This window comes from Lissotriton helveticus, chromosome 8 (assembly GCF_964261635.1).
Source record: "Lissotriton helveticus chromosome 8, aLisHel1.1, whole genome shotgun sequence".
In the NCBI taxonomy this organism is placed as follows: domain Eukaryota; kingdom Metazoa; phylum Chordata; class Amphibia; order Caudata; family Salamandridae; genus Lissotriton; species Lissotriton helveticus.
Window position 1 is genome coordinate 1,172,304,189 of NC_136069.1, and position 24,167 is coordinate 1,172,328,355.

At 45.6% G+C, this 24,167-nt stretch overlaps 1 protein-coding gene across 2 annotated transcripts in view; it reads right to left on the minus strand.

Moving 5' to 3' along the window:
* LOC144773202 (granulocyte-macrophage colony-stimulating factor receptor subunit alpha-like) overlaps positions 1–24,167 on the minus strand; it is a 372,152-nt gene that overhangs the window by 324,375 nt on the left and 23,610 nt on the right. The window contains exons 2-3 of one of the 2 annotated variants that reach the window (XM_078658091.1): positions 8,972–9,081; positions 8,239–8,362 (exon numbers count right to left, since the gene is read on the minus strand). In XM_078658091.1, coding sequence (XP_078514217.1) covers positions 8,239–8,332 — 94 coding nt within the window. In that variant the 5' untranslated portion in view covers positions 8,333–8,362; positions 8,972–9,081. The remainder of the gene's footprint in view (positions 1–8,238; positions 8,363–8,971; positions 9,082–24,167) is intronic. The other variant, XM_078658090.1, reaches the window with a different exon arrangement.

A 24,167-nucleotide genomic window follows, 5' to 3' on the forward strand; every position in this document is an offset into this window, starting at 1 on the left:
CCAAACTACCTCTATGCCACTGCACCTATGACAGTGTCTGTTATTTGGGATGTGAGTGTGAACCTATCCATAACAGGGTATGTGTGAAGAGTAGACCTCAACAAGATGGAGTCTTTCTTCTCAACCTTCACCTTGTTGAGTGATATAACATTCCAAGGGCTATATGTACAGAATTCAGGGATTGTGATTTCCTACTTTTGATTCTTACTGGATTCCTAATGTACAAAAACATACAAGTTTAACATAGCGATTCCTAGTGGGTTTGAAGTCGACCTACCTCATGAATATTAATGAGGTAGGTTGCAGTTTGTAACCGATTAGGAATTGCAGCCATCACAGGGATGGTGGCCTACTAGCGTCAACAGACAACCATGTCTGTGATTGGTTTATAATAAAGCAGTCTTTTTATTTTTTAAATGCAGCCTGGTTCCTTAAAGGAAAACGGGATGCGTTGAAAAAAATAAAGTGAAAAGTTTAAGTTTCATTTTTTAAGAGTAGGGCAGTGGATCCGTTGTCTTAACATTCACAAAGGGGAAGGGGTCCTTTGCGAATGGTTACCACCTCCTTTGAGGTGTTGTTAAAATATGAATGTTTTACCACCGTAATCCATCTGTAAAACATTCATAAATACCACCGCGATATTGTATTTGGAAAAAGCACCCAAAACACACCAGTTCAAAAAACCGAATCGCTAACACAAATTGCGTTGCAGTAAAGTGTTACCGACTTGCAATTCGTGCTTTTGTAGATTTAAAAAAGCATTATTATGGTTGCAAACAGCCTGATTCTGTGAATGGGGCCGTTTCCGACCGCAAAAATGCTTTGTACATATGCCCCCAAACTTCATGTGCAGCAAGGCTAAGGTACTAGTGCATTCCTATATATAACACTGGGTATTTTGTACATAAAGTCAGCCTAGGAGTACCCAATGTGTGTTTGAAATATAGGTTTGTGTGTTAAAATTAATATGGGCGTCACAGATACCAGACGAGTAGATGTATCTCCTACCTGCAAGGTCCCTGATTCAGACATGGATAGCCACAAAATGGATGACCGTTAGCACCACATCCCAGGTGTCACCTTTCCCATTTTAAGTATTTAATGATCAAGGTTCCTAGTGACGTTTCTGTGACACCTGGGGATCAGAAGGGTGACTATTCAAAGTTACATTTATCAACTCGCCTATAAGGTTGAGCTCACACACCACTACAGCCTTCCTCTTGGCGCCTAAATATATTTAACTAGCCGCCATGCTGCATCACTCTTGCCTGGCCCAGCTGGGATCACTGACTGCCCGTTCAGCTGCAGTCAGCCATTTGCAGTTCAGGCCTTTCAATTTTTGTTGCAATGGCCTCAATGTCCCACAGATGTGTCCTCAGCACTGTTTCACTCTTCAGGGCTGTCAGTCCGCTTGTCCATTACAATGGGGTGAAAGATCTTTGTTAGGTAATCATCTTTAAATCAGATAGTTGCATGGTCCTATACAGATAGTAGTCTGGGATTGGGTGATACAGCCATCTAAATCTCAGTCCCTGGGAAAGAAGGCACATCAAAAGGTCTCCTTTTCAGGAGCACTTTTGATATCAAACATTTTTTTATAAGCCAATTTTAGCCACATTGGGAGAGTGAACAAGCATCATTTAACTGGATGATTTCTGGTCTATTTAAAATGTTGAATTTCTCCTGCTTCCTCTTGGTGGTGTCTTGGTCATTTATTTTTTTTCATATATTTTCATTATATTGCTGGGCCTTGTGGAGCTGACGTTTTTTGGTCTTTGAAAAAGATTGTTTTCCTTTTCTGAATATGTTTTACAGTATTATCACTACAGTCTTTCAAGTAAACATGGTTCAGATCAATCGATATTTGTTTTGATTTGTAGTTTGCTGCTCAAAACTTTTCTTCATTGCGTGGACCTCTAACACTGACAAGCAACCCTTTCAAATCCTGAAATGTTCTTTAGCTATCCCTTCTTATATATGAGATGGTCATTGCAACCTTATGCATTTTTCAGTTTATCTTCCCTTACCACGCCCCTCATTGTCCCAAGGACCCAAGTAGTCCTTAATTAAAGGGTACCCCGAGTAAAGGATGGCATACTATTTAGGGGTTGATTACGATGCAGCCCGTTACGGCTCTGACAAATGGTTGGAGCCTTCTGGGCCAATCGTAATTGGCCCGTGGTTTCCTTTCCAACCGCCTAATTAGAATCTAGACAGTCGTAAATTAAACTGGCCAGTCATTCCAACTGGCTTCCGACAGGCTCTAGGAACCCGTTGGCCATTCGGAAGCTGGCCAGTAATCTCAAGGGCGGGCTTTTCTGCCCTTGAGATTATGATGCATGGTTTCCATGCCAGCCCGTCTGACATGAAAACCATGTTGGAAAGCGTGCTTGGGGGCCCCCAGCAGGGCCCCCTTATGCTTGCAGCATGGGGCCTCCTTGTTGATCCCTGCACCCTGTGGCAAGCACCTTGCAGTGCCTGCCACGGGGTGCAGGAATGAACTGCACCTCCCTTTTCCCAATAGGAGCTTGTGTTACTGCCGGTTTACGGCCGTAACACAAGATCCCATTGAAAAAAGGGAGCATGCGACCGAACAGTGTTCGGTTGCTTTGTAATGAGCCGGTCAGGACTGCCGAATGGAGGTCGGTCGGTCCCAGGACCGAGACAGTGTCAGGCAAACTAAAGTCCATCCGACATAGTAATCAGGCCCATAATGTTTTAACTGCTCTGTGTCTATGCTTCCAGAGGGCTCTACCCCACCAATCATTAACACCTTCGCTGCGGCGGCTATTCCGCCGCAGCGCTAAGGGGGCGGGGGGGGCCGCGCGGCGCTCACACGCTGGTGACGGAACCGCTCCGTCACCAGCTTTGGGTGAGCTGTGCTGATGACTAAGCGGGTAACGTCATAGCGCCGCACGCTCAATAGAACGTGCCGCGCAGGCGCGAAATCAGCGCCACGCAGGCGCGTCGGGCGGGCCATGACGGAACCGCTACGTCATCAGCACAGCGCCACCGCGGCTGATGACGGAGCGGTTCCGTCATCAGCATCGAAGAGGTTAATAAGGTTTTCAGGTTTGCATTTTTACAGTTTAATACAGACAGGACACAATCTATTTTCCTGTCTGTATTTATTTTCTAAATATGGAAAAATACTGAAAATAGTTTTTTTTGACGATTTTCATTACTGTCAATCATGTATGCTAAGTTAATAGCTGTACATACTGATAGGCGAGGGAGTAAAAAAAATGTTTTCCTAATGAAGCTTACATGACTGCAGAAATAAAACTGTTTAAGCTGTTCTACAATGCAATTTATTTCAGATGACTGTATTGTACTGTAAATGGCTACAACTCATTTGACGTTTAAAGATGAGTAAACATTTATTGGTCAAATAAATGTGGAATCATATCCATTGCACCTTCATTTTTTACACTAAGCACAAAATAAATATGGCAGAAAGTGGATGAATTGAGCAAAAGGATAAATACAGACAGAAATGTAAAAAAAAATACCATAAAACCGGGAGCCCTAATCATTAATAATATCCTGAGTATGAATACTCGATTCAAAGTGTGATTTTCCACTACTGGTAAGTTATGTTGAGAAACAATAAAGTTGTTTGTTAAGACATCACTCAGTAAGTGCTTTCTCAGTTTTTCCCCACCTTGCAGGGTCTCCAGAGAGCGAAGATATAAGCAGTGGATAAAAGGATGACCGTCTGAGGTCGAACTGGCTTTCCATGCCTCCTTGGATCTATTGAGAACAGAGTGTGATAGGGAAATGCAAAAAGACTGGGAATGTGGTCAATTGCCATCTGTTGCATCCTTCCTGTCATCTGCAGATCTATGCAGACCCCAGGATGAGAGGGAGTTATCCATGATCCTAATTGGCTATCATTCAATAGGCCAATCTTGGCTTATCCTTTCTTTATTGTTCATATCATGTGATATCTATGTGTACTTAATAAAAAACTAATTTTATCAGGTGGGTAGTGAAAAATTCAACACATCAAGTCTTAGCTGACCGAGTTAGCCCAAAACAAATGTATTTAGATACATTAATATTGTCAGCATAATTTAAAGTGGATTCAAGGGAATCTTCAAAAGGATATATAACTGATGCCAATAACCAACCCATAATGCTGTGCAACTAATCAAATAAAAGCTTTGGAATATATTTCCGATAGTAATATATTTTCGATGGTAAAGTCCTCCTGAGGCACAGCCGGGAGAGACGAGCGCTACGCTTTGCTTTATAAGAATTGCATTAACTGTTTATCTTCAGCAACCCTCAGGCATTTGTGGCATTTTGAAGATCGAGTAGGATTTTTAAAAATAGCGCATTTGCACAACTGTTTATTTTTATCAACCCTCAGGCATTTGTGGCATTTTAATGATCGAATAGGATTTCTTAAAATATAGCGCATTTGCACAGTAGTCACTGACTCCCTCGCGGGATTCGCCGCCATCTTGGGGAGGATTGGGTTCAGCGGGCTAGTCTTTGTGCCCGAGACTCTACTTAATGGGGCACAGGAGCGAGCGTGCCAGGTAAAGTCCTCCTGAGGCACAGCCGGGAAAGACGGGCGCTACGCTTTGCTTTATAAGAATTGCATTAACTGTTTATCTTCAGTAACCCTCAGGCATTTGTGGCATTTTGAAGATCGAGTAGGATTTTTAAAAATAGCGCATTTGCACAACTGTTTATTTTTATCAACCCTGAGGCATTTGTGGCATTTTAATGATCGAATAGGATTTTTTAAAATATAGCGCATTTGCACAGTAGTCACTGACTCCCTCGCGGGATTCGCTGCCATCTTGGGGAGGATTGGGTTCAGCGGGCTAGTCTTTGTGCCCGAGACCCCATTTAAGTGGAGAATGAAGCGAGCGTGCAGCGGACGCGCGCCACCGGCGCGCCAAAGGCAAGCCCGTCTGCGCCCGTTCGCGCTTGCACCGCGCTCAGCGCCAGCCCCCCTGCTCGGTTGACATCAGAGATTGCCTCTCAGCTTACATACTCTAGTGATGAGCTGAGGGCTCTACAACCAATTAGACTCGCGGAATCTTGCAAAATCTATTTACCTGAACACGGGCGCCACCACTCTTCAGAGATCTGCTCAGGATGTAACGTCAAAATCCCTGAGTTGACATCGCTCCCGGTGGCAGGGCTGACTAGGAAGAAGGGCATCTCCAAGCAGGACACCGTGTGGAACTGTGTCCTGATCAACGCGAGATCACTGGTCAAGCATAGCATAGAGTGTGCCGCCTTCTTAGAAAGCGAAGATATCAAGCTAGCCTTTATTACAGAGACATGGACAGACGAAGCCTCAGGTCCTGATTTAGTGAAAGCGACACCTCCAGATACATGTTATTCACTTAGCAGAAATAAAAAAAAGGAGGTGGATTAGCAGTGATACACCACAACTCTATTATATCATCATTTAGCCCACTAAAAAACGAGGGTTGTGAAGCACTGGAGTTCTGTCTTCAGATCTCCCAAAGGACTCCTTTAGAGGCTCCCTTATTTACAGACCTCCAGGCCCTCGAAAACCGTTTATTGCCCAAGTAGGCGACATTTTAGAGATTGGGCTAAACACTCCTTTATTTACAATACTAGGCGATCTTAACTTTCACCTTGAGGCAGACCAGGACCCAGACACAATCAATCTGATGGACCTTATGTCAGGTGGCAACCTGGAACAACGGGTCAATGTACCCCCACACTCAGCGGGGCACACTCTGGATGGTATTTTTTCTAACAACCCCCTACTCGCCTTTACAAAAGCACTTCCTCTTACGTGGTCAGACCATCTAGCAGTACTTTTTAAACTCACTATGCCGCATCGTTCGGTCAACAAACCCTCTAATTAATATGTTGAAGCGAGAGCATGGAAAAACATAGTAGACTAAGAGGACCTTCATGATTTCCTCACAATCTCAGACTCCCCCATTCCAACCGATCTGGATCAGGCCACTAAAACTTATTTTAACTGGCTAAAAGGCGCAGGGAAGAAGTTGGCCCCATTAAAAACAGTTCGCCACCACAGAACACGTCCATCTGCGCCCTGGTACTCACAGGAGCTCAAAGACCAGAAACTTGCATGTAAACAGCTGGAAAGAAACTGGAGGAAGGGTTATAACGACAAAGATAAAAAAGAATACAAAATAAGCCAAGCACAATACAAACAACTGTTACAAAATACGAAACAAAACATACTATACGGAGAAAATACACGAGGCAAAAAACTCTTCCAAAACACTGTTCAAAACTGTAAATGACCTGGCTCATCCCAAAGCCCCAGCTATTCCGGCAAGCCAAGATCTATGCAATAGAATAGCCAAATGTTTTTATGACAAGGTCAACATAATTTTTTCTACATTCTCAGACCTACCTAAGGAAATTTCAGTCAAACAGGGTGCCAGCTCCAGTATAACCCCAAATATAAATGCCAAACCTGAACTTACCTTCTTTAGTCCTCTTGCGGAAGGGGACACATACAAATTGTTGGCGAAAACTAAATCAGGCTCCCCCTATGACCCCTGTCCGATAGAAGTGCTAAAACTAGCTGGTCATACAGTGGCGAGTAAACTCACGTCCATTTTTAACCTAATATACAACGAAGGGTACTTCCCCAGGGAATGGAAGCGGGCCGCTATACTGCCCCTGTTGAAAAAATCCAATCTAAACCCAGATGACCCAAACAATTTTAGGCCCATATCCAGACTCCCCCTCCCAGCCAAATTAATAAAAAAGAACATGAATAACCAAATTAACCAGTTCCTTAATCAGACTCAGGCTCTGGACCCCACCTAACACAGCTTTAGAGAAGGCCACAGCACCGAGACGGCCCTCATTAAGTCCATGGAGGAAATCAGAGCTACTCTGGATCAAGGAGGTCGGGCAGCCCTCATTATGTTGGACTTATCGGCCGCATTTGATACGGTACACCACACAATAATGATTGACCGATTAGAGGGAAAGGAATAAAAGGCACTGCCCTAAAACTCATAAAATTGTTTCTCTCGGAAAGAATTCAAACAGTCAAACTTGATAAATATAAGGCAGAGGCCTTCTCACTGCCATGTGGAGTCCCGCAGGGATCTTCACTGAGCCCGACTCTATTTAATGTGTATGTCTCCTCCCTTCTGCCACTTATCGAATCCTACGGCTTCAGTTTAACATCTTACGCCGACGATATTCAAATCGTTGTTGCCATTGAACCAGAGAGACTGCATGACACAGCTGCCAAATTCCATGACTGCATGTACGCTACAGGTAATTGGATGGCTAACAACTGTTTGAAGTTAAACTCCAGGAAGACTGAGGTTATATTATTTGGGAATAACCCAGTGTTTTGGTCACCTAACTGCTGGCCGAATGCACTAGGACAACTGCCAGTCCCAACTAGGAAAGTGAAGAACCTAGGCATTTGGATAGACGACACTCTCAGCTTCAAGGGCCAAGTCAACTCAAAAGCATCCTCGACTGCGTTTACCCTTAGAGCTTGCAAAAAAATCATGCCTCTAATTCTAAAAGAAGCACAACAAACAGTAGTTACAGCATTAGTGTTGTCCAAACTGGATTACTGTAACAGCCTCTACCTCAAGTTACAAGAAGGCCTAATGAATAAGCTGCAGATCTTGCAGAATGCAGCCGCTAGACTCCTCTCAGGAACACCTAAGCATGCATTGATTAGCGGTGTAATCAAAGGCCTACATTGGCTACCCATGAGGAAGCGGACCAAATTCAAGGCCTTGTGTCTAGTTTTTAAGGCACTGCAGGGCGTAGGACCAAGATTTCTGAAGCAATATTTTAATTGGTATATACCTAAAAGAACTCTCCGCTCCTCCGAGGCTAAACTGGTGGGCACCCATCGGATTAAAAAAAGGCCAATTGGGGCGGTAGAAGCTTCATCGCCAATGCAGCTACCGCCTGGAACTCCCTTTCTTCTCAACTAAGACACCAGACTAATTTAATGGCCTTTAGAAAGGCCTTAAAAACCTGGCTTTTCATAAATTAGGTGCAAACCAAAGGATTCGGCTCTCTCTTCTAGTATTTATCAGTAGGTACTTTACCCAAGCGCCAGGACACCTCTTTTGGTAACAGCTGCGCTTTATAAATGCAAAAAACATAAACATAAACATAGATAGGGAAGTTTAGACCTAATAAACCATTTGAGACATTTCCAACATTTTTCCACATTGTTCATGGAATTGTAAATTGTTTATCTTATTATGTACCTACATGCTTTTTTTTGAGTCCGAACATATGTAGAAGTAAAAAGCAATGTCAACCAGACCACCTTCAAAGAGCCCATAATGATAAAAATCGTGTCCATCTTTTTCAAGCCGATTAAGATTGTTCACCTCTGAAAAACAAAAACAAAAATGCCATTGAGTTAGCTGTTTAGTCCCATATTTAGCATAAAAAATCATGGAGAACCAGATCAATCCAAACTTATTGTTTCATGACTTCACACTCTAGACACTCTAAACATATCCATCTTGATTTTGCAGGTGGAAATCGTTTGATATAAATATCACAAGTGCGGCAGAGATGCTACTAACTGCCTGTGAGATTTTTATCATGGTTCTGAAAGTGAAGAAGCAGTATCTTGTTCACATTCACTTTGTCACTTAGTGAATGACAGTGGTGCAAAAACATGTTTTTATTTTTTTTATTTAAGGCATGTGTATAGCACCAAACCCCAACTTGCAGTAGCCATTGGACAATTTAGTATCATATATAATCAAAGGACGTAAGTTTCATAGTCGTGAAAAGATTGAGGACATTTAGGGCACGATTCATAAAGGTAAATTTACATGTGTAGATTTACTGTTGTGTAAATCTACTACTACACTTTTGTACGTTTACACTTTTTTGCTATATACTATTTTCAAATATCGCTGATGTAGGTTTACAAATTTTTGACAGACACTTTATCCAAGTGCAAATTTACACCTAGGGGAAGACTCACATATTTCCATCCACAAAAGTCAGGGAGTGTAGCCTTCTACAACAAGAGCAGTTACTAGAAATGTTTCACACATAAGTAGAGATTTCTGCCGCCTTGGCTGAGATCTTTCTCTGTAAAGTATAGAAAATATATTAAAGCTTATATTAAAATTATTAACAATATTTCAATGTAAATATAAATCAATTCAAAATATTCATTATTAAAATAGCACTACCAAAATAAAATGCTACAACACATAACATATCAAAATAAATGTGCACTAAATAAGTAATTAATTGGATTAAAACATTTTCTTTTATAAACAATATTCTTTGAACAATAATTTTAAATCCATCCCAGCCTCACTAACATTTTCATTTTTATTTATTAAATTTAATTCAAATGTTATGATTTTAATTCATTTAAATAATATTTAATTGTGTTAAACTCAGTAATTACAATTTTAAAATAATACAATAATTAATTATTAATTCTATTTAATTTCTTAACATTAAAATATATGTGTATTTTACATATTGAAATGATTTAATTATTTTAACATTAGTTCTTATTGGGTATTATTTTAGGTCCCTGCCTCCATTTTTTCTACTGGAGTATATTGAAGTATTTGTGAGTGGCCTTGCGTGAATTTACTCCAAGCCCGTACTGGAGTGCATTTATTACTGCTTCCCTAAAAAGTGCTTGATGTAACATGGAAAGCAGAAACCAAGGATATGAAAACTATTGGAATACAAATAATTTTTTTCAAGTATATGTCCTTGCTCCATCAGCCAGGTGATTACATTAATACATATTTATTTTGTGACAAATTATCTTTTTTTTCTGCAACTGAAATGGGGGACTATCAAAAGGTGCCTTATTTCTAGCTTGAGCCAATAAACCCAAACATGTGCTGTATTACCGTTGCTGCGCATCTCAGTAACATATGGAAGGAGAATGGGAAACACCTGTGTATTTGGATTCAGTTACCCAGGGCTTTCCTTTAATGAATGTGTGCTCAGATTTTGGTCACAGATGCACACAGCTTGAGTATGAACTTATGCCCAGATCATTCAGCATGCATCCAGAGAGTGACTGTGTCACCAGTCACTCTCTGAAGTGTGCAGGAGGCTCACCTAGTATTTAAAGGAGAGAGAGGGTAGGACCTTCCAAAAAGATTGGTTGCACCACTGCCAATTCAAATTGGACAGCATTGGGTATGGTACCTAGATCAATGCTGGCACCATTGACCTGCTTTTGTTGGGCCCCAATTTGCTAATACCTGCAATGTGCAGTCTAAGACTGTCCACTCATGGTTGTTTTCCTAAAGTGACACTAGACTCCTCTAAAGACTCCACAGGCGAGTGGAGAGAATGTGCATGCACACCTGAGGTCAAATGCTTCATGAACTAGAGAGGCTGAACATCAAGGACCACAGGCACTGCTCCTACTCTGATGACATCAGTTCAACAGACTATGGCCACATTTGAACGTAACCAAATGGAAATTACATTGCTGATTCAAGGGAGAGCCAGAAAGAAATCTGTGAAAAAGACCCTGAGCCTAAAGTCCTTCTAGTTCTGTGGGTTGCCCAAGGGTCTGCCTGGTACGGGAAAATCTTGACTGTCAGGAATAAAACTATCATCGAGTTAACTTCACTGACACCATTGTGTACTGTGTGGTACCCATTTGATTGAACCCTCAAGCATCACCAGCCATTATTGAATAGCCATATCCCTGTATACCCCTGGTGCCCACATCTTTAACAGGCGACCAGAGGTTCCAGAATATCTGACAACTTGAAACTAAGGGCCTTATTACAATGGCAGTCGGATGAGCCTCCAACCACCACCGTTGCGGGATTGGGACCGGCCACCAGGCAGGCTGTGGTCCTGCCGGTCGAAATACGAGCCAACTGCCATGTAGGCAGTCAGAAACATGCCTTTTGCCATTGAGGCTTTTGCTGCAGCCGAGAAAAGGGCAGCAGTACAAGCCCCAATTGCAAAAGGCATGTTAACAAACATTGCTGCACTGTGTGCCGGGCAACATGTGGTGCCTGGCACAGGGTGCATGGGTGTTTGGGAATGCACTACCTGTGCCCCCCTGGCTCTATAGCGGAGGCCCAAGGGGTACAGGGCACCTGCTTGGACATTGTAATGCCGATGGCGGTGCCTCCATTCAGGGATTACTAGTCCAACCGCTACCCCGATGGGATCTCCGATCCTGTCAGAGACAGCGGTCTTGCCCTCCAACCGCAGATCTCGGACTGCCAGCACCATAATCTGGCGGTCGGACCGCTGCTCTGGATGTTGGGCGGACGGCCACGGATAGCCTGTCGGTGTTGGTCCATGCAACATCGTAATCAGGCCCTACATTTGGGAAGTTGTGCCAATTTTCAATCCCACAACATTCATTGTTTTTACTATGGTACACCTTTGGGAAATCTCTCCAGCTTTGCTTGAAGCCGAGTTACTTTGGCAAGCCTTTGGGGTGCTGTTCAGGAGACGAGGTCAGACAATAGAGAAACATTGCTGGACTAGGATGCTGAATTGAGCCCCGATCACATGCAGCATTGGCATCAGCTGGTGGGGCGGAGGACTCGCCACACTTCAGAGAGTTAGGCTCAATGGCTTTGAGGCTTGACTGTGGCCAGCAAAGACATGGTGGCTCTTATGCATGGAAGCAGGGCGGGCTGGGAACCTCAAGCAGCGCTGGTAAATTTGATGAGACCCGCTCCTGTACGGTGCATAGCGACTGCAGCGAGCAAGCCTGACCACTACAAAGGGAGTCTTTGGGGGTTTTTCCACCAAGAAAATTTGGGGGAAAATTGTGTATTCTACAGCATATTTGTCTTTACATATTCAATTTTATTAGCTTTTAAAGCATAGTAAATGAGGACCTTACTGTGCACCGGGATGCGACAATCTTGATTGGGGGTCTTCAATGATTCCCTCACTATAACCCTCCAACAGTGCCTCTCATCTCTCTATAGCCCCTCTGTCACATGTATTTAATTTGTTTTACAGCACCTCCCATACCAGTTTAGGGTGTTGGAGCACTTTACATCACTCACACATACAGAGACAATGAAACATACATGTGTAAATCAGTGTATAGAAAATGTTACATAAGGCAAAGGGGACTACAAGTTGTAGGATATACATGTCATCCATGGTGGTAGTCATTTTGTGAGAGTGTTTGATCTGGAGAAGCTCAAACTCAGGATTCGGAACATAACACAGTGGTCAGGGTTGACTTTAATAATGAGAATTTATTTCTACCCAAACAAACCTTTTTTTAGCCACCTTAATATAATGAAAGAGTGGGAAAAACATAACTTTCTAATCTGTACCATGCAGTTTGCATGCAGCTCTTTCGTGGCAGTTTATAGCTCACTGTGCCAAATTACGATTGTAACTTATCAACTGCCCAGTAACAAAATAATCTATGTGACAAAAGCAGTAACCCACTCAGCTATGCACATAAGATACTGTTCTTTGCTATGTATGGTGCACCTTCTTTGCAGCAGGCATATTAACCCTCTACACTACTTTAGATGAGTCAAAACTGCCACTAGACAAAACTCCAATCACGCTCCAGCAGGTACATTAATCACCAGAGTTATCGTGACACTTTTATTGTTGCTTGATAACTGTTGGATATACAAGGAACTTTGCAGCGCTTTTAAAACTGTTGCACTGCCACAAAACCAGCCACAACAGACAAAACCGGCTCCCCACCCTTCGAGCCTCACGGGGAAATGCCCAGTGCCTGGTACGGCCAGTCCGACCTTGCAGGGAAGTGGTCAGCCTAGGTGCTGATGTGACTTGTCGTACAGGTGCTCCTTCTACCCTATTATTATTATTGGTGCGCTGCTGTGCCACTTTTCAGACCAAAGGATCTCCGCTATCCATTAGCTACAGGGTATGCTTGTTCCCTCCCTCCTGTTGTGGGCAAAGTGGCTGAACTTTAAGCCTGAAGTGTTATGTTTTATTTTAGTAAAAATTTGCAAGTATGCACTTTTAAAGTCTGTGCCTTCACACCTGGTTGAGCAAGAGGTAGCAGCAGTGGTAGAATTTGCAGCCATTACGCCTGAAGAGCTTGAAAGAGGAGTTGAAAAGCTACAGGAAAGTCATGGTCTGAACATGGTTGTGGACAGCAGGTACAGTTATTTGCTCTCAGGTTAGCTTGGTTGTCTGTGACTTGACTGTTATGTCATAAGAAGTCTTTTCCCCACCTGAATAAACACCAAATTGTGGTCTCCACCCCCCCCCCCCTTTATGCTGCTCTATCAGGTGCAGGGGCGCAACAGAGGCCCCCTGCAGCCCCCGGGGTTCTGAACCCCCCAGGGTTTCTTTGTTTTGGTGGGGCCCTCCTCACCCTCTAAGCCATGCCATTGCATGCCTTAAGTAATGAGTGCAATGGCATGGAATAAGAATAGTTACATTCTTGAGGAAGTCACTCTAGTTTCCTGAGCAGCCCACTACAGCTTAGGGGCGCCCAACTGTTCAGGGGACCACCATTGAGCCCAAGACCAATGAATGTCTGTGCGATCTGGGAGACGCAGGAATCCCTCATCACATTCTGTAGGGGAGCCCCATCATTTTGCGTTACACCACTTATCACATGTGGAGAGTGAAGAGGTGGAGTGATGAAGAATTGTGCTCTTTGCATGGTGCAATGGAGTGAAGTTCGAGAAGCCTGTATAGGAGTCTGGGAGTTAAATTCATAGTCTAGGAAGTGGCCTGGGACACAAGATCATCAGGGGCATGGACTGGCTTAGTGCTTTTTCCTGTTCTGAAAGCCTAGATTCCGATTATCCGGTGAGGCGCAGGTTCTTTCTATAGCAAAAGCTACAGGTGAGCCAAAGCGAGAAAGAGGTTGGGGATGGAGGGCTTTTGTGTTATGGAGTGGCATTAGTTCCAGCGAGTGGGTTTCGGAAGACGACTCTGGGTGCGCTTGTGACATTCTGTCAAGTCATGCTATTTTCCCCTTAACTTGAAGAATCAATCGAATTACTTGTTGAACAATTTTTTTTAACTATTCTTCTGATCTCACAATGGCTGCATAAAAGCTCTGCTGTGGTAGATTAATTTCACAATACAGACGGAGGGAATAGGGTCCAAGGGAAATATTTAAAGACCTGAGCACAGTTATAATCCCTTACAAAGCACTACATACACTAATAATAACTATGGGTCTCGGAAAACTCAAAAGCTCTACATTCAAAACAAGTCCGGTCCACTACATGAAACGTCAGGACCCATCACTACGTGGTATGGATACCCATCAGCTACGTATTCTGGATCGCCCTGTTGGTCATCATTTGGGCCAATCTCACCAAGTGGTACGTCCACAACGTGCCATCAGTGCACACAGAAAATAGTAACTGAATAAGCAGTGCACAAAGAAAAATACGTGATAGTGAATTTTAAAAATAGGATAGTGGGTGCAGAATATACTTTAATCAGGCGCAGTCCACTTCCAAAATTAAACAAGCATTGGAAATGCAATAGGTCTCGCAGCATTAGAGTTAGTGCATTTAGAATTGTTTATGGGTTTTTTGTTGTAAATCTTTTGCATTTTTTTTTTTTTTGCCAATGCTAAAGAATTACAAATCAAAAAAGCAATAAACAATTGTAAAAGCTGTAACTAAAAATCCTACGAGACCTATTGCACTGTGTGAGGGTGAGGTGTTGAGGGTGAGTGAGGGTGGGGGTGAGTGAGGAGTTGAGTGTGAGTGAGGTGTTGAGGGTGAGTGAGGTGTTGAGGGTGAGTGAGAGTGAGAGTGAGTGAGGGTGAGGGTGAGGGAGGGTTATTGCGAGTTAGGATGAGGGGTTGAGGGTGGGTGATGGTGAGGGTGAGGTGTTGAGGGTGAGTGAGGATGAGTGAGGGTGAGTGAGGAGTTGAGGGTGAGTGAGGGTGAGTGAGGGTGAGTGAGGGTGAGTGAGGGTGACTGAGTGTGAGTGAGTGTGAGTGAGGGTGAGTGAGGGTGAGTGAGAGTGAGTGAGGGTGAGGTGTTGAGGGTGAGTTGTTGAGGTTGAGGTTTTGAAGGTGAGGTGTTGAGGGTGAGGTGTTGAGGGTGAGGTGTTGAGGGTGAGGTGTTGAGGGTGATTGAGTGTGAGTTAGTGAGGGTGAGGTGTTGAGTGTTAGTGATGGTGAGGTGTTGAGGGTGAGTGAGGGTGAGGGTGAGTGAGGGGGAGGGGGAGGCGTTGAGGATGAGTGAGGTGTTTAGGGTGAAGTGTTGAGGGTGTGGGTGAGGAATTGAGGGTGAGGGAGGGTGAGTGTGGGTGAATTGTTGAGGGTGAGTGATTGAGGGTGAGGTGTTGAGGCTGATGTTTTGTGGGTGAGTGAGGGTGAGATGTTGATGGTGAGTGAAGGTGAGGTGTTGGGTGAGGCGTTGAGGGTCAGTGAAGTTGAGGGTGGTTGAGTGAGGATGAGTGAGAATGAGGGTGAGTGAGGAGTTGAGGGTGAGTGAGGGTGAGGTGTTGAGGGTGAGTGAGGGTGAGTGAGTGTGTGATGTTGAGGGTGATTGAGGATGAGTGAGAGTGAGGGTGAGTGAGGATTTGAGGGTGAGGCGTTGAGGGTGAGGCGTTGCTGGTGAGTGAGGGTGAGAGTGATTGAGTGTGAGTGAGTGTCAGTGAGGGTGAGGTAGCGTCTTACTGATTGCCCGTGAAAAGCCCAATTATCTTCTTATATGTGAAAAAGAATGAAATGCGATAGGTACATTTTACAAAAAATATTTTGAGCTTATGTGTTGTATTTATTGTTATTAAATAGCACTCGCTCGGTAGGGAGGCTACTTCAGAGCTGATAAAAACAGAATTATACATTTAATAAACTGTCATTGTTCGTCCTGTGTGTTTAAGCGTAGTTGAGACATTGACAGCACGAGTCTGAAATATAAATGAAAACAACGCAGCAGGACCCGGCGCCTTTTCATCCCTAAAAGTATTTACCATTTGAGGAAGGACAAGGCGCGAACCCGAAATGCATCGAGGGGTGTGATGTACAAGTTGTCTATCTAGAATGTGAACGATTGTCCGATAAAGTATTTCAATCAATCATGCAATAGAAATATAGAAAATTATTTTCAGCTAAGAAAAGACAAATGCACCAGTTTACGTTGGGATGACTGAATGCCAGCCACGGATACAAGAAAAGTTATCAGGGATTCCAGGCTGCAATCGCGTAGAGTGTTAGGGGGTGTGAGGGGGGGAGGATGAGTGAAGTTATTTGCGTAAGAGAGTGTGTGAGTGTGTTAGTGTGAGGGTGAGTAAGTGTGTGTGAGGCTGAAGGTGTGTGATGGTGTATGAGGGAGATGTTGTTTTAGCGTTACTGAGCGGGTGTGAAAGAGTGTGATAGTTTTGTTGTGTGAGGGTGATGTTAAGAGTGTGTGTATATGTTAATAATAATTAAGTAATGTGTTGTTTGTAACAAAAGGTGTCACATGTCCCCTTTGTATTACTTCTGTCTTATGTGTATATTAGTATGTAATTTTAAATGTGGCTGGAGGTGGCATTGGAAATGCAATAGGTCTCGCAGCATTAGAGTTTGTGCTTTTAGAATTGTTTATGGTTTTTTTTTTTTATCTTTAGCATTTTTGTTTCCTGTAGGCAATGCTAAAGAATTACAAAGAAAAAAAGCCATAAACAAATCTAAAAGCTCTAACTCAAATGCTCCGAGACCTATTGCATGCACCCATTCAGTTGTTGGCCTCTCAGCTGAGTCTGCCAACTAGACAACAAAGTGGAGGTGGGGCGGTTAACTAATGAGGCAGTAAAAAAAAAATGCGTTCTGAATTAGTGAGACCGTGGCAGAAGTGCAGGCTACCTGACTCTGAACTATCCCACAAAGTGGGTCATCACACTGCCCTCCAAAAACTAACAAAGGGAGCTAAGCGGCCCTCCTGTCCTTTACAAGTGACCCCTGGGTAACAGCAGCATTGGGCTGATGTGTCTCAACTCAACACCAAGAGATATGTTAAATAAGGGGGCATATAAATAAACTGTACTTGCATGTGTTCTGTCAGGCCCCTAGCCAGAAGTAAGTGTTTTGGGGGGATCATCAACAAACAACAGTGGTTGCGTGTGTGTGTGTGGGAGGGGGTCTCACATCAGAATAGTTTTTTGAAAAACCTTTCAAAATGGTGTGGCTTTGAAGAATGAAGTGCGGATGTGCTGCTGCAACCGCAGATTGGAATCCGGCCCAACTTGCCATCCAGCGGTGGCCCACGAAGCACCAACGTGCTTTAATGTTAACTTCCGCTCTCGGCGCCTTAAGATACCATTCTGTAGGTACTCTATAAATTGTTTTAACGTAGGTGGTCGCCTGCTACAAGATTCAATTCTAACCTGGAAGTTGTGGAAAGTGCCGCAGGGCAGTGGTTTCTCTGCTCTTTCTAGCTAAGATGATGGATGGTGCCGGTGGGGGAGGGTGGCACTGAAGATCTCTCCGGCCCCTGGAGTCATCAGGTAGCTTGCTGCAGGAGAGATAAGAAAAGGGGCGGCGTCCGCCCAGCGCACAAAGGCGGTGGATGAAGGCTCTCCACCAATAACCCCGGCAGGAGGCGGGTGAGGAGAGGGAGGGTTAGTCGATGGTGAGGGGGTGCAGTGGCTGCTCTGGGAGGTCCGGGCACAGCAGCACCCCTCCCGGCCAAGCTCCGGAGACAGTAGCTTCTCTTGGACCGGCTGCTGGTAATGGATTAATGGGCAGAGGGGAGGCGGTGTGGGAGGGGAAGATGAAAGAGGCTGGGCATGGGCGGGGAAGGCAGTCGAGACACAGAGCACACAGTGAAATAGAGGAGAGGCAGGGGCGAGAGAGCTGAGAAGAGGAGGAGGAATGCAGGAAGAAGTGTGTGTGTGGGGGGTTGTTAAAATAGAGGTGGCGTTGAGAGAGGAGGAAAACCCAAAGAAATCTCAAATTAAAAAAGAGAAATAGGCTTCTTCCGGCTGGATATGAAATTACAAGTCTGATGTTGAGGGTTTCTGCTGGTAGAAATCTGTTTTCAGATAGTCGGACAAATCTGACGGATGCTAAAAGTGACTAACTCGAACCAGGAGGCAGAGCCTATTTAGCTGCATCTCCGCGTATGTCCGCCCCGCTTAAGCAGCACTACAAAGAAAGACTGAATATTTATTTTAATATATTTAAAAAGTAAGGGTTGTTGGAGAAATGGCTGTACATCCACCCACCCAATAAGAGTGGGCAGACAAATAGTCACCTGGAAAGAATACTTTCTAAACTTTAAAAAGTTGACAATAAGCAACTGGAAGGAAGAGATGGGGCTGCGCGAAGGGTCAAAACAATGGCAAGTCCCAATTGTGTGCAGATGGGTTTGGTGAGGCTAATTAATAAAAACATCGTTAAACATTGAAGATTACAGGTTTCGTACTTACGACGTGCAAAAGTCACGAAGTAGGGCTGACACTTGTTTTGCTCAAAACACAGACAAGGCAAGGCTAAACTGCTTGGAGGCGATTTTCTAAGCAGGAGTGACGGTCTTTTCTATTTGTGAAAGAGACATTCCTTTTAGCCAAACATGGTGTCGATTTCTCTGTTGATTCGACCCCTTCTATTCCTGACTCTGCTTGCCGGTCCATGCAAATGAAAAATCCCTTGTTTTACGCCCCTACCAGGTGTTTCTAAATGTTAATGTGCGTGTATATGTTTTATAAGACACAGCCAGTGAGATAACAGGAGGTTATCGCCCCGCCCCCACAAACGCATGCTGGCCGGAGACAAAAGGCAGCTGGAGTATGTGTGACCCCGGATCCCTGAGTCCTGTTTGTTAAAGCATGTAGACTTTGTTTATGTTGGGCGCATGTTATCATGTTTTGTTTTAGAGAGCTCAAAGAGAACCCTGACACGCGCCTTACCAATAGCAGAGAGGTCTGGGTGGGCGAGATATGCATTTTACGATAACTAGGGTTAAGGGGCTTTCCTTTACGTACTGAAAGATCTGCGGCAGGAAGTTGTCAACGTAAATAAACACCTGGATACAAACCAAATTGTCCTATGCCTACTTTGTACAAACGTGCAGGTAAGAGCAGAAAAAGAAACACCTGGATGCATTAGCGACTTCGCAGAATTCTGTAAGAAGTGCTGCGACTGCTAGAGGTGGAAGGTGAATATGCCACAAACCGACCCGCACTTCCGACACAGTTCTGGGCAGTGAAGCGGAGGGCGGTCTGAAGTTGAATTGGGAAAAGCTTGTGCTGAGTGTTTGGTTACAGTTCTGGGCGGAGGCAGGAGAAGCTTGTGCTGGAGTTCCTAGGATGGGCGGTGCTGGCAGACTACCATTTACGTAGTAACAACAAGAAAGGGTGGAGGGGGCAGGGGAGGAGGGGGCAGGGGAGGAGGGGTCCGGGGAGGAGGGAAGGGCCAGAGGGACTTGATGGGAGTGGTGGGGGGGAGGGGGAGGGTATAGAGAGGGAGAGGAGGAGAGACAGGACAGGGGGAAGCAGCAGAGACACGGCGGGTAAAATAAACAAACAAGCCTTTCACCGTAACACGGCTGGCAGGGGAGGGGGCGGAGAGGGGAGAGGTGCGACACGGCAGTAGGAGGAGGAGGGGGGAGGAGAGTAGGGGAGGCACGGCCTAGCGGCAGGCAGGCAGGGGAGGAGAGGAGGAGGGGGGAGGAGAGTAGGGGAGGCACGGCCTAGCGGCCGTGCAATCAAGTAGTGAGGGGGCGGAGCTGGGGGAGGCTGTGAGAGAGAGTAGGCAAGGCAGGCGGCTGGGGGCATGTGCACGCGCTTTTAAGCTCAATGCACATGCGCATTGAGCTTAAAAGTCACGGGCACTGCAAGGAATCGCCACGATTCCTTGCAAGTTAGATAAAGTCTGGATGAGCCCCTATAGTCTCGCTTGCTCGATGCGCATGCGCATCGACAGGCGAGACCTAAAAGGAACAAAAGTGCAAAATATCAGTAGTTTCAACAAATATCTACTGCATGTATGGTAAGGTCGACATGTTTCTGCAGTTATTGATACTATTTGTATCACCTGCTTCTTCAGGACCAAATTTATATTTTGCTACTGCTTAGAACAAGTGCGTGTGTGCATAATAAACATAATCATACGATATCACCTGTCCACCTATTCCCGACTCGCCCGCGGAGAGTGTGCCCGCAGGAAACGGAGGGCGTGACTTGGGTAGAGAGAGGCCTACGATACCTTGGCACCACGATCTTCCACGACAGGGCTGATATCCTTGAGGGGAATATCGGGTCGGCGATCAGGCATGCTAAAGGGAACTTCGACTTTTGGGGCACGCTCCCGTTATCGCTCATGGGGAGGGTGGCGCTGCTCAAGATGGTGACCTTACCGCGTTTGCTTTACTTCTTCGGGACCCTCCCGATCTGGATCCCGGCGAGCTAATTTCGGCGGCTGCGATCGATGATCATCGGCTTTCTGTGGGGGGCGGGCTGACGCAGGGTGGCCCACGCCACACTCCTCCGCCCTAGAGCAGATGGCGGACTGGCAGTGCCGGACTACGAGCTCTACTACTTGGCGGCGCAGCTGCAGTGGCTGACGCAATGGGTAGCACGGGCCAGGAGAGGGACAGACGGATCGGGAGAACCGGCGGGTCCGGTCCAGGTGCTGTCTCGGATCGTCCTGGGACTACCGATGGGAGATTTCCACCTCACTCAGGAGTTTGCGACGGCCCGAAAATGCTGGAACAGATATCGCCGGAGATGCGGTATTGTGATTCCGTACGCACCTGAGATCCCCCTTGGCCTCTGCGGGGCACTTCCGCACGGGGGCTCGTGGCGCGGGCTAGACGGATGGGATCAGCAGGGGCTGTCATCCATGGGTGACCTGTACGAAAACGGGGCGATGTTGCCCTTTGATCTCCTCCAGGACCGCTTTGGGTTGGCGGGCGGGGACTTCCTCCTTCATGCGGCTCTAACGGCGGCGATCCGCAAACACTGGGGAGCGGGCATGTCGGAGCCACCATTGTCCCTGGCCTGCCAGTACATCGTGATGATGACGGGGACGGTCAGGGCTGTCGCGTGCCTGTCTCGTCGCATGGTCTCGGAATCCGTCGCTCCACTGATGGCCTTGAAGGCGAAATGGGAGGCTGATTTGGCGACTGAGATCCCCGTGGAGGCATGGAAGGGTATACTGGAGGGGGCCCGAAATAGCACACGCAACGCGAGGTTCCAGCTGGTGCACTTTTATGTCCTGCATAGGGCCTACCTGACCCCTGATAAATTGCATAAATACTTCCCGGCCCACCCGGCATCCTGCCCGCGTTGCACGGCAGATCCCGCCGACTTCCAACACATGTTCTGGTCCTGTCCCGAGCTGGGGCCATTTTGGGAGGAAGTAGTGGAGGTTCTACGGGAGGTGACGGAAAGGGACCTGCAACTCACCATGGCGCATTGCATACTACACTGGTTCCCACACACATCAAAAAACAAAGTCACTAGCAAGTTTCTGGACTTGGGGCTCATCCTGGCGAAGCGAGCCATCACGTCCCAATGGAAGGCGTCCCGGGGCCCCGTGTTAGGGCGCTGGAGGACTGAGCTGCATAAATGGGCTAGATGTGAGGGTGAGGTTCGCCTGCGGGCCGCGCTCAGGGCAGGCAACGACACAGCACTGGAGAGAGCCAGGGCGTGGGAGGGGATGGTCCTGGGACTCACACTCATGGACATGGAGGAGGAGGACTCCCCGGAACGTAGTCCGGCTCCGGCGGAGCGCCCATCAGACGGGGGGACGGTCTAGACCTGATTTGCTGCTTCCCTGCCTTTGAGTTCCATTGTGAAGACTTACGAATGGTCACTGATAAATCCTGGTGCTAAGTTCCGGATCTGGTCTTATGGAGGGGATTGAGAATATGATTAGGTAACACTCTGGCACGCCTGGGGGGGAGGGGGGCCTGGGCGGGGGTGGGAGGGCAATTAGGGGTGGGCCTGGACGAGGGTGGAGGGGTAGTTGGGGTTGAGGGTGTTGCGGGGGAAGGGGGGGGGTTTGTTCGAGTTGGGTGAAAAGAGACTCCTGGTTTACCTGGACTTGGGACAGGGAGAAGGGACTGTTAGGACCAATAGCAGCCATGTCATTCCTCATCCGCTTGGTGGCTATGAGCATGAACAGAGCGCTCCAGTGAAATTGTTATTCCCACCGTGATTTTGCAGCTCAACCTCCGGGTTATGAGCTGAATGGCTGTGTAACACTGGGGTGAGGGGTGACACACCAAATGAGACCCAAGGAGAGATGTTTGAACATGCTGTATGATTTTCTGATCTTGCTGCAATAAAAAAATATTTACAAAAAAAATCATACGATATCACCTGAAACGGTATTCTCATTGCTCCTGATTAGTAGAAGCTGATGTGTACAGGCAAGAAGAATCATATATAGACGGAACATGTAAAGAAAACAGAGAGCAGGGAAAACGCATTAGTTAGGGTTAACCATCATGAGTTTCAACATTTGGTATTTTTCATGTACTTGTATGTTCCAAATACATAACCCAACCACTTTTGATTTGAATAAGTCTCTCACTCACCTAGAATGTGAGAAACCGGCGCCACACCTCGCCTGGCCACAGCTCAGGAAGAATGGGGGCACCGCTCTATTAGAAAAAATTAGTAAATAAATAAATAAACCACAGAAACCGGTCGGAGGAGCCTCAAAAGCGACCATCTAATCCCAGTTAAAAGACCAAACATTTGATATACTGGTCAACAACAATACCCATAGCATATAGCTTCAATAATCTTGCCAACATGCCTACTGGGTGTTGTGCCTTCAGACGAGCTTAGCACAGGACAAAGAACAGTCCATTCAGAAAGTATCAGCAATCGTTTCGCTCCATCACTATTAAAGACAGCCCAGTACAGTTAAAACCCCATCCGGAGTTCAATTAGAAAGGGTGCTTTCTTCCGCGGTTGGTACGCGGCATAATGTGAGTAAAGAGTGGCTAAAAACCTACCTATCCGTCGATACCCCAAATCTGGCATCTGCACTGTACGGGGAGGCATCGCAACTTGTTTGTTGGTTCTACTTGAAGATGCGGAAATGCCGTCTTCCTGGTCACGGAGCCATTGCGCATGTGCAGTCACGCGATTCCCTCGAACTAAAAGTTTGATGGGAAATGTAGTATTAAGGCTCGTGAACCGAAAGATCAGTGTTGGCTTTTGTTAAATATAGAATAAACCCGCATATTGGTAAAGATTATTTACCAGATGGTAAGAAGTCGAGTTTATCCGTGAACAAGGCTATTTTGGATATAAACGCAAAAATAGAAAAATACCATTCCCTGCGTGAAACTGGGTCATGGCCTCGATATAGATAAAAAAAACGACAAACATGTCTAGGACCACTAGTTATTATGACACTCAATTACCAGTAATATCAATGTCCAGATTTCATTAAGGAACTCAAACGAAATCAGTGTAGTGCACCATCAGATGGCAATAGGTATTCGAACAGATTTAAACAAGCATTATTAAGATGATCTTGTAAGGTTATATCGTATTAGCCACTGTGGTATAGGGTGTATAGGCAAATGTGAAATCTATAGACCCTGTATTTCTCAAAGCCCGTAAGCAATTTCTCTTTATTCCTAAGGGTTGTGAATGCATTGGAGTGCTAGTGTGGTCCACATCTCCACAGAAATTCACACCCTATCAGCTCAAAGTGAAGACAAGGTACTGGGGGTCAAATAGTGAACACACTACAGTGTCGTCCAGGGAATGTCCTCGTTGAGGCCATTTTTGTCTGTGTTAAGACGATACACCCATTTTTGTTCCAGTTTGAAAAGGTGTTTCGTAATATCCGTAATATGCGGGGGAATCCAAGGCTTCTCCAGCACTGTCCAGGAAAAGTCCGTGTGTGCATGTCCTACCTCTAAGAAATGGTTCGTGAGGCGGATGGATTGTTTTTTGCACCGGATCGTGCTTTTGTGCTCCGATATCCTGACTTTTATTTTTCTTGTCGTCATCCCGACATATTGCAAGGAACAAGGACATCTGATGAGATAGATCAGATTAGAACTGTTGCAATTGGTGAACTGCTTCTGTTCCCAGCGTCTAGAAGTCCCTATGTCGATACTTGTGGAGTGGATCGTTTGAGTACAGGCAGCGCAATTTCCACAAGGGTGGTGACCCTCAACAGGTGGCAGATCCCATAAGGTACCCACTTGATGAGTTTTCTTCGGTCCTGGTCTAGTATGCACTAGACGGTCTTTCAAGCTTGGTCCTCTCTTGTA